The sequence below is a fragment of the Hipposideros armiger genome, unplaced genomic scaffold (assembly GCF_001890085.2).
Source record: "Hipposideros armiger isolate ML-2016 unplaced genomic scaffold, ASM189008v1 scaffold_202, whole genome shotgun sequence".
Classification (NCBI taxonomy): domain Eukaryota; kingdom Metazoa; phylum Chordata; class Mammalia; order Chiroptera; family Hipposideridae; genus Hipposideros; species Hipposideros armiger.
The window spans coordinates 1,993,706-2,003,065 of record NW_017731552.1 but is presented as its reverse complement, the minus strand read 5'-3'; the positions used below and the strand labels follow the sequence as shown (position 1 = coordinate 2,003,065).

General features: G+C 50.7%; 1 protein-coding gene across 1 annotated transcript; it reads left to right on the top strand.

The window, feature by feature from the left end:
• Positions 1 to 1,286: 1,286 nt before the first annotated feature.
• On the top strand, positions 1,287 to 5,172 carry ZNRF4 (zinc and ring finger 4). Its single transcript, XM_019653326.1, is given in 3 exon segments — positions 1,287 to 1,417; positions 3,675 to 3,700; positions 4,001 to 5,172. Coding segments are annotated over 3 exon segments (1,329 nt in total).
• The last annotated feature ends 4,188 nt before the right edge of the window (positions 5,173 to 9,360 follow it).

Here is a 9,360-nt window from a genome sequence, read left to right as displayed (position 1 = left end):
CAGTCCTCCCAGCCCCAGCCCCCCGGGCCACACCGGTCTCCTGAATCACAGTCCTGTTGGGTGTGTATGTATACTGTATATCCACCCATGTGCAGGGAAGTGTATCATTCAAATTAGCAGGAGATGCAACCGGGGAAAGGAGTCAATGTGAATAACTTCCAGGGAAATTGCAGTGAACACAAGACACGTCCTGTCACCCCATCTGATAAGTGTTTTATATCTAACAGTCAGAGGAGGCAGACATCTCTACTGTATGTCCTCTGGGTGTCACTGAAGGAAGTCCCCACTAGAAACATTTCAGGAGGGAGAGGGGCGTAGAGTAGAAAAAGAAAATCAAACTTGTACCAGTGTTTCTTCTATGAGATTCTGGAAGCCTTACTGTCCCCTGAGAGATAGTTGTGTAGGGATAGTAAGCAAAAAAGGAATATACCAGTTCATGTCACAGGGGAACAGGGGTTGTGTGGCCTTCAGGCTCAGCTGGATTGAGGTGTGCAAATGATGTTTTTAGGACCCAGGTCTCTCCAGTCTCTGTTTTCTGCTTTCCTGTGCATTCTTTTTTTCTCAGGCAGCATCTTAGTTTGGGTTCCCCAGAAGCAGATCCCCCGAGACAAGGATTTGAATGCAAGTTACTTATTTTGGAAGGGACCTCAGAAAACACTGGGAGGGGAATTGGGGAAGGGAGTGAAGGAAGCATTTATCAAGCAAGTTATCAAGGTGGTGGCTGGAGCTCAACCTGCTGAGGAACCTCTAGGAGATGGTGAGGGAAATGTACCCCAGAGGTATCTCACTTGAGTCATTGGTTCTGGGCTGCCCCCCAGGGGTGTTAACATCTGGTACACCTAGACTGCCTTGCACATGAGCAGAGGAGGGAATACCACGCTGCCAACACCTTGATCTTGAACTTCTGGCCTCTAGAACTACATGACAATAAATTTCTGTTGTTTTCAGCCACCCAGTTTGTGGTACTTGGTTACAGCAGCCTGAGGAGCCTAATACACCCTATTTATCATCTTTCCGTCTTTGGAGAACCCTTTCTTGATCTTTATCCCATCATCATCCATTTGTTCCTTTATTTACCAAATATTCCTTAAAGATCGACTCATCTATTGTCTTCCTTTAAAAAGGAAACTGTGAGAGTCATAAATAAAAAACCCGTGTCTCTTGCTACAAAGAGATGGGGCTCACAAAAAACAAAAACGTAGAAAACCAAACGATGTTTTAAAATTCCAGTGGAGCCAAGAACCTCTCTCTTAGGGAAATTAACAACTGCCTGAAAGGCATTAAAGATGGTAGCACCAAGTAAGACTTTCAGGAAATATCCCCAGGGGGAAGAGAATTGGGAGGAAGTGACATCGTTTTGTCCACCCTCTCTCTCCTCCACACCAACCCACTCATTCAGGGCTATCATCCCCTCTGAGTCTCTTCGTATCTCCTTCTCTCCACCCCACCTCCCAGTCCCTTCCCTGATTCTCTGGCTGCCTCCTTGGCTCATGGCCTCTTTCTCCCTCTCCAATCCATGCTCCACCCAGCAACCACAGGGCTCTTTCAGAAACACAAATCTCTTTTTATTTCAGGAGTAATAAGTGAATTTGTTCCCATTATAAAAAAGATCCAAACAATGCAGAAATATATACAGCGGAGATGGGAAATACAATCCAACCTTGTCCTGCCTCTGTTCTAAACTTTTCTGTGGCTGCCGTCATTCTCGTGTAAACCCCAAGGCCGTTGATGTTCAAGGTTCTGGTCTGGCCCCGCTCACCCTTTCCCTAACTCGCGCCCACCCTTGAGTACGATCTCTTCCTGGCCTCTCTGAATGGCTGCTGTTTTCAACCATTCAACTCTAACTCACTTCTCTCTCTCTCTCTCTCTCTCTCTCTCTCTCTCTCTCTCTCTCTCTCCACTCTACCCCCTCTCCCCTCCTTCTCTGTCCCTATTTCTATCTCTATCTCTTGCTAACCTTAGGACCTTTTCACATGCCATTCACATTTCTGGCGTACTGTTCTCTGCCCCCTTTACACCAAATTCATCCTTATTCACCCTCCAGTCTCAGCATGGTGACTGACACCTTGCCTTTGGCTCGCCTCACATAGACACAAACCCTGGGACAAGGATTCCAGTATGTATTCATTCCCTACATCTGCCATAACAAAGTGCCACAAACAGGGGGGCTTAAAACCACAGAAATGTATTTTGTCACAGTTCTGGATGCTGGAAGTCCAAAATCAAGGTGTTGGCAGGGTTGGCTCCTTTTTGGGAACTCAGGGGAGAATCTGTTCTGTGTCTCTCTTCTGGTTTCTGGTGGTGGCCGGACACCCTTGGCATCTCTTGGCTTTTAGATGCATCTTTCCAATCTCTGTCTCTGCTGTCACATGGCCTTCTCCTTATGTGTCTCTGTGTCTCTTCTCCGTCACAGGCTGGGGGCCGCTGTGGGAGCTATTAGACCAATGAAAAAAAACTAAAGAATAAGTAGTCAACTTAGCACAAGGCAGTTGAGGAGAGAGAATTCCTGGCAGAGGGAACAGCATTTGCAAAATTCTAGAAGTCAACAAAAATCATGATACATTTAGAGCATTGAAAAGCATTCAGGTTTGTGAGATCGGCAGGGGCTCGACCATGGGGGTGCTTATAGGCCACAGAGAGGAGAGTGGACTTTATCTGGAGGGCGATGGGAGCCATGGGAGAGTTTAGAGCACGGCAGAGACCAGAGGATTGAGATTTTAGACAAATCCCTGACTGCCGTGTGGTGATGAACTGGAAAGGTTGCAAACTGGAGACAGATCTGCTCCAGGAGAATGACAAAGTCAGACCCTATCCTGAGCACTCGTCTTGTATATCTCATGTCATTCTCACACCACCAGTCCTACATGATAGGTTCCTCATCATTATGCTCATTTTACAGGTCTCAAAGCTGGGGCCCAGAGAGGTTAAGCGGTTTACCTGGTGTCACACAGCTTGTCAATAGCTGAGCCAGGAATCGAGACTTGAGCAGGCTGCCTAGCTGGGTAAGAGACAGACTCATGGTGGGAGATTTGGGAGACGCGGAGTGGGAGGATGTGGGGCTGATGCCAGGGGCTCTGGCTGAGGAATCGGGGACAGTTGCAGATAAAACTCTGAAGTGAGAGAATAAAGCTGGTGCAGGAGGCCTAACAGGACTTTTGACCATCCAGCCCTGCCAGCCCTGCCCTGACCTCGGCGCTTCTCCCTCCACACAGATGAAGTCCAGTTAGACTCTGAGGACATACGAACTCAGACCTGAGTTGTGAGAGTCAGCCACAGGGAGAAAGGGCTTTGTAGACAGAGGAAACAGCACATGCAAAGGGCCTGGGGGCAGGACCATGACTGGTGTGTTGGAGGAACAGAGAGGAGGCCCATGTGGTGAGAGCAGAGTGAGTTGAGGGGGAGAGAGGAAGGAGGTCTGGAATTTGGGTTTTAAGAACTGACCTCATGGGGAGAGGGTGTGCTGAATAAGTCCAAGTCCTTCCAGGAAACTCAAAGGGGGGGTAACACTGGCATCTTCCTCATTGTGTCTCTGGGAGGTGCAAGGAGATGATGCTTGTAGTGTGAGTGTGCGTGCTGGATCCCAGCCACTGGGGGCCACTAGCCCACATAAGGCCTTATGCTCATAAAGTCCAGGAGCTAGGGATGTTCTGAGACTCCCAGAAGTTTTGTTAGAGGATGCCCAGTCCCCCAGGTTAGAGACCCAGGAATTCTGCCTCAGCCACAGGCCCAGGCATCTTGGAGCTCCTGGGGACAGGATGTAGCAGGACGATGTCACAGAGGCCGGAGCATCTAGAACCCTGGGGGCTCCTGGCCTTGGCGTCATCTGCCAGGAAGGCCACCTGGGTAGGTCAGCTTCTCTTGAGACCAGCCTTCAAAGACAATGAAAACGTGGCTGCCACCAGGAGCAGTTTCCGCCTAGGGCCACTCAGGTCCCAGCCACTCTGCTTACCTGCCCCTGAGTCCCCATTCAAGCTCACCTCCATTCTATCCTGGCCACGGGCTCCTGGGAGGCCCTGGAGATGCCCGAAGGCCTCCCATCTGCTGTTCCCAGCGGGACCTAGGTCACACCACAGCCGGAGGAACAGGGGGGTGGCCATGGGGTGGCAGCAGCCTGCCCTGGGGGCAGTCAAGGCCTCGCTGATCTTGTCGGCACTGCTGGTCCCCTCGCAGGCGGTGGTGCGGGCCGTGCTGGATGGCAACTTGAGCACTGTGGACTTTGTGGATTTGCCGGCCATGTTTGGGGTGCCCCTGGCCCCCGAGGGTGTGCGGGGCTACCTGATGGAGGCCAGGCCAGCTAATGCGTGCCACCCCATTGAGGGCCCGCGGCTGACGGGCAATGGCTCCCTGGGCGCCATCGTGCTGATCCGTCGCTATGATTGCACGTTTGATCTGAAGGTGCTGCACGCCCAGCGGGCCGGCTTCGAGGCCGCCATCGTGCACAATGTCCGCTCGGATGACCTCGTGCGCATGGCACACGTCTACGAGGACCTTCGGCGCCAGATTATCATCCCCTCGGTGTTTGTGGGCGAGGCCGCCTCGCAGGACCTGAGAGTCATCATGGGCTGCCACAAGTCAGCCCAAGTCCTCTTGCTGCCCGACTACCCGCCGTGTCCCCACCTGGACTGCCATCCCGTGCTGGCCGTCGCCTGGGTGCTGGGCCGCACCCTCACCCTGCTCATGTCCACTTTTTTCATCCTGCGATGCGTGTGGAATTGGCTCTGGGCCTGGTGGACCCGCGAGCCGGTGGCAGTCAAGACATTGACCTGCCAGAAGGCCCAGGTCCGCACCTTTACACGGCTCAATGACTTGTGTGCCATCTGCCTGGACGAGTATGAGGAGGGCGACCAGCTCAAGATCCTGCCCTGTTCCCACACCTACCACTGCAAGTGCATTGATCCCTGGTTCTCCCGGGCCACCCAGCGCTCCTGCCCTGTGTGCAAGCAGTCAGTGGCCAGCACGGAAGGCAGCTCTGACTCCACCGTCGACAGCTTTGGCGACGAGGACCCCTTGCTGCCTGGACACCAGCCCCCTATCTGGGCCATCCAGGCCCGGCTGCGCTCCCGGAGGCTGGAGCTGCTGGCCCAAACCAGTCCACACCACTGCTACAGTGCCACCTCCGTGGGAGTGGCCGAGGCCATGGCGTCTTCAAGGAGGCCCCCAGACCCATTCTGAGGCCTGCAGGCCCCGGCTGGTGAAGATCGGGATGGGGAGGGTGGAAATGAATGTTTTTAGTCCGGAGAGAATAAAGTGGGTTTGAAAGCAGATTCATGCCCTGGCTGCTGTGAGACCGACCGGCTTCTGGCCTCTCATGTCACCCATGTGACAAATCCCAGATGAGTCCAAAAGGCTGGCTCCCAGTGTCTTTGGGTGGCTGAGAATTTATTGGATGGGAGGGAGTATTCAAGGTCGCTGTGTTTATCCTGCCAGTGGTGGCTCTGTGAAGGGGTCCCTGTGCCTCCGTTCTAATCCTGGGCACAGAGGCTGCTGATCCCTTATATGTTTATTCATTATTCATTTAACCTTTTTTTTTTCTTTTAAACTTTTATTGGGTATCAGCATGTTTTTTCCAGGACCCATCAGCTCCAAGTCAAGTCGTTGTCCTTCAATCTAATTGTGGAGGGCGCAGCTCAGCTCCAAGTCCAGTTGCCGTTTTTCTTTTCAGTCTAGTTGTGGGGGACACAGCCCACCATGCATGTGGGAATTGAACCGGCAATCTTGTTCAGCGCACGTGCTCCAATCAGTTGAGCTACCTGGCCGCCCTAACCTTTTTTTTTTTTTTTTTTTAATGTTTTACTTTGGGATCATTTTAGATTTTCAGAAAAGTGGCAAAGGTTCTAGAGAGTTCTCATGTACCCTCACTCGGCCTGCCCTGATGTTCATGTCTTCCATAAGCACAGCGTGTTTGTCACAACCAAGAAAGCAACATGGGTATCTTATGATGAACTAAACTCCAGGTTTTATTTGAATTTCCCCCCATCATTCCAACTTTTTACACTGGAAAATGTCAAACACACCCCAAGTAGAGACAATAGAATAATGACTCCTCACATGTACCCATTACTGAGATTCAACAATTATTTCCTCCTGTATCTTCTCTGCTTCTACTTCCTCCGCCCCTTGCTATTTTGATGTAAATTCAAGATTTTTTTCATCTGTAAATATTTCAGTTTGTGTCACTAAAGCAGTAGTTCTCAACTGAGGTGAGGATTTTGTCCCCGGAAGACACTTGGTAGTATCTGGGGGCATTTTTGGTAGTCACCACTAGAGGATGCTGTTAGCTTCTTGTGGGTAGGGCCAGGGGTGCTGCTCAACACCCAGGGCCGCCACTAACAGAGAAGGATCCGCCCCAAAGTGCACAGTGCAGAGGAGAGAGGCCCTGCTCAAGATAACACCTGTTAAAAAACAACCCCACACTGAGTGGCTCAGTTGGTTAAGAGCTCACTCAAGAGTTTGAGCTCTGAACAACAGCGGTTCGAGTCCAGCCAGAGCTGAGCAGCCGCTGAGCTGCCAACAGGTGGCAGGATGGCTCAGCTAAAAAAAAAAAAAAACAACCCCACAAATTCCAGTATCATGTTCGAAATAATGATTTCTTAATAGCATCAAAGACCATCCGGGGGACACGTGGAAATGTGGACATTTATGGTGTAATTTCTTTAGGTTGTCCGAATCGGTATCTAGATAAAGTCTAGAGTCGTTGGTCTCCTAACTCTCTTAATTGAGAGCTTTTCCCTCCATCTCACTCTTTTAATTTTGCCTTGCACTTTATTTGTTGAAGAACTGGGTCATTCACACTGCAGAGATGTCCCTGCTCTAGGTTTGCCTGTGGAGTCATTTAACATGTTCCTCAATCCCCTGTATTTCCTAGGAATTTGTACTTGGATTCAGAGATCAGCTCAGATGTGTTTTAGTTTTATGGCGAGCAGATAAGGTGCTTTTTCACACCCAGCATGCTTCCCCGCCCCACACCTTTAGAAGGTTTGGTCCACATTAAGGGGTTTTCTGGGCATTGAGTGGGGGGCTCTTGCTTGGCCATGTGGCAATTATGATCAGGGAAGTCATGGATCTGAGACTGGAATGGTGAGAAGGAGGCGAGGTGCAAGAAGTGCGTTCCAGGCAGATGGCATTGCACATGCAAAGGCCCTGAGGCAGGACCATGTCTGGTGTGTTGGAAGAACAGCGAGGAGGCCCATGTGGCTGGAGCAGAGTGAGCAAGGGGGAGAGGGAGGTGAGGATAGGTTGTGCAGGGACTTGTAAAACTTTGTAAGGAATTCTGTTTTTATTCTGAGCTGTTGAGTAAAACCATTGGAGGGTTTTAAGTAGCTCAAAGTCCCTATTAGCAATACTTCAAGGTCTCTATTTTATAAATGAGGCAACTGAGGCCCAGTCACTTGCTTGGGATCACACAGTATGTGGCGATAATAGGATTTGGACGTGGAAGTCTGGTCTTAGTAGGTTCACGAGCGAATATTTGCGTTTAGGCAGGTTTCCTTTTTCACACACATGGAAGTGTTTTTCTGTGCTTTGCTGTCTGTGCTTCACGACGTAGCTAAGAACCTCCAAGATAGTTTAGGGGAAGATTTTCGCTTCCTGGATCGATGATGGCAAAGGACGAGCCCTCTGTTGTGGTCTGTATGTATGGTGGGGGCTGACCCACCAGAGCAGCTTAAGCACATGGGACTTATTTGCTTATAAACATGAATAGTCAGCTCAGGGATGGCATGGAGGCTCCAAGGTGTTCATAGCCCAAGCTCCTTCTCTTATTGCTCCAAATTCTCAGCAAGTGGCTTCCTCCTCGTGGGAAAATTCAGCTGCTTGAGCTCCAGCCTTCACATCTGCATTCCAGTCAATGAGGGTGAAGGGGTGAGGAAGAGCTCACACTCTCCTTTTAAGGAAACTTCTCAGAAATTCCACCACTTCTGCTCATAGCCCATCTGCCAGAACTTAGTCATGTGGTCATACTTCCTGAAAGGATGCTAGGAAATGTAGTTTTTATTGAGTGGCCAAAGGTCCAGCTGAAACCCGGGGATTCTATTATTATGAAAAAGGAGAGAACAGATGTTAGGTGTGGCCAGCATTACTTGCCATTTAGGCACCTCAGGGGAGCAGGGACATCCTGGTTCCCCAGACAGATGACCTTTCTCACAGCCAAGCTGCCAGGGGAGGGACAGGACAGAGCTTGCTGTCACTAGGAATGACAACAGCTCTTACGGAGACTCTACTATGCTCCAGGCCCTAGACCACCTGACTTCATTCTACTACTAAACCTCTCTGAGCCTCAGTTTCCCCATATATAAATAGGGGCCAGCAACACCACCTGCCCTGCAGGGTTCCCTAAGCATGGAAGGTCATGTACAGTACCTGACACCTAATAAGCGCTTTGTCAGTATTTTTCGATTGACTAAGTGACCTGCCCACAGCCCAGCTATAATATTGGGTGATCAGAGCTGTGATGGGAGAAACTCAGGCATTGTGTTAACGCAAATGGAGGTGCTTGACCCAACCCAGAGAATCGGGGAGGCTTTCTGGAAGCAGTGTCTTATAGAGTGGAAGAAGAAAGAGCAGGGATCAGTACTGTGAAAAGGAACAGTGATCCTGGCACCTGGAACAGCATGGGCATAAGTCCCCAAGCAGGCTGGTCTGGCATCCAGTGGGTGCTTAATAGGTATACATAGGGTCCTTGCCCCCAAACCAGGAACTGCTCCCTCTAGGAAGGGGCCTCGGCTTCCTCCCAGCCTCCTCAGTTCCCCATCAGCCAGAACTGGGCCCTCCTCCAGACACCGTCAGGAAAGCTGGGCACTGCCAAGGACCGCCAGCTTAGTGAGGCCGGCCTGTGCCAGCCCCATTGGTCCCACTTGGCGGCCGCTCTAGGTAAACACCAGTAGAAGCCTCCTCCCACCCATCCAGGCAGTGCCCCATCTGTGTGTTCTAAGGGGGAGTGTGGCCAAATGGGGAAACTGAAGCTCAGAGAAGGAGCGACTAACCTCAGTGATGGGGATGGACTCGGATAATAGTAGCTGCCAGCATGGCTACTGAGCGAATATGGGCGGCCAGGTGCCTGCACTAACTCCTTGCATCCTGAGCCAGTTTCCTGGGCACACTCCCATATTTCAGAGGAAGAAACTGAGCCTGGGAAAGAGGATGTGGCTTGCCCAGGGCCACATACCTGGAAGCTGGATGAGCCAGTGGCAATGGGGAGCTCACTCCTGCACCTGAGACAGTTCTTTCCATTTTTATTTTTATTTGTTTATTTATTTATTTTAAAAGTTTTTTTTATTGGGGAATTGGGGGAAGGGGAACAGACAAGTTGCTGTCCTTTTGTTCTTCAGTCTAGTTGTGGAGGACGTTGCTTCACTGGCCCAA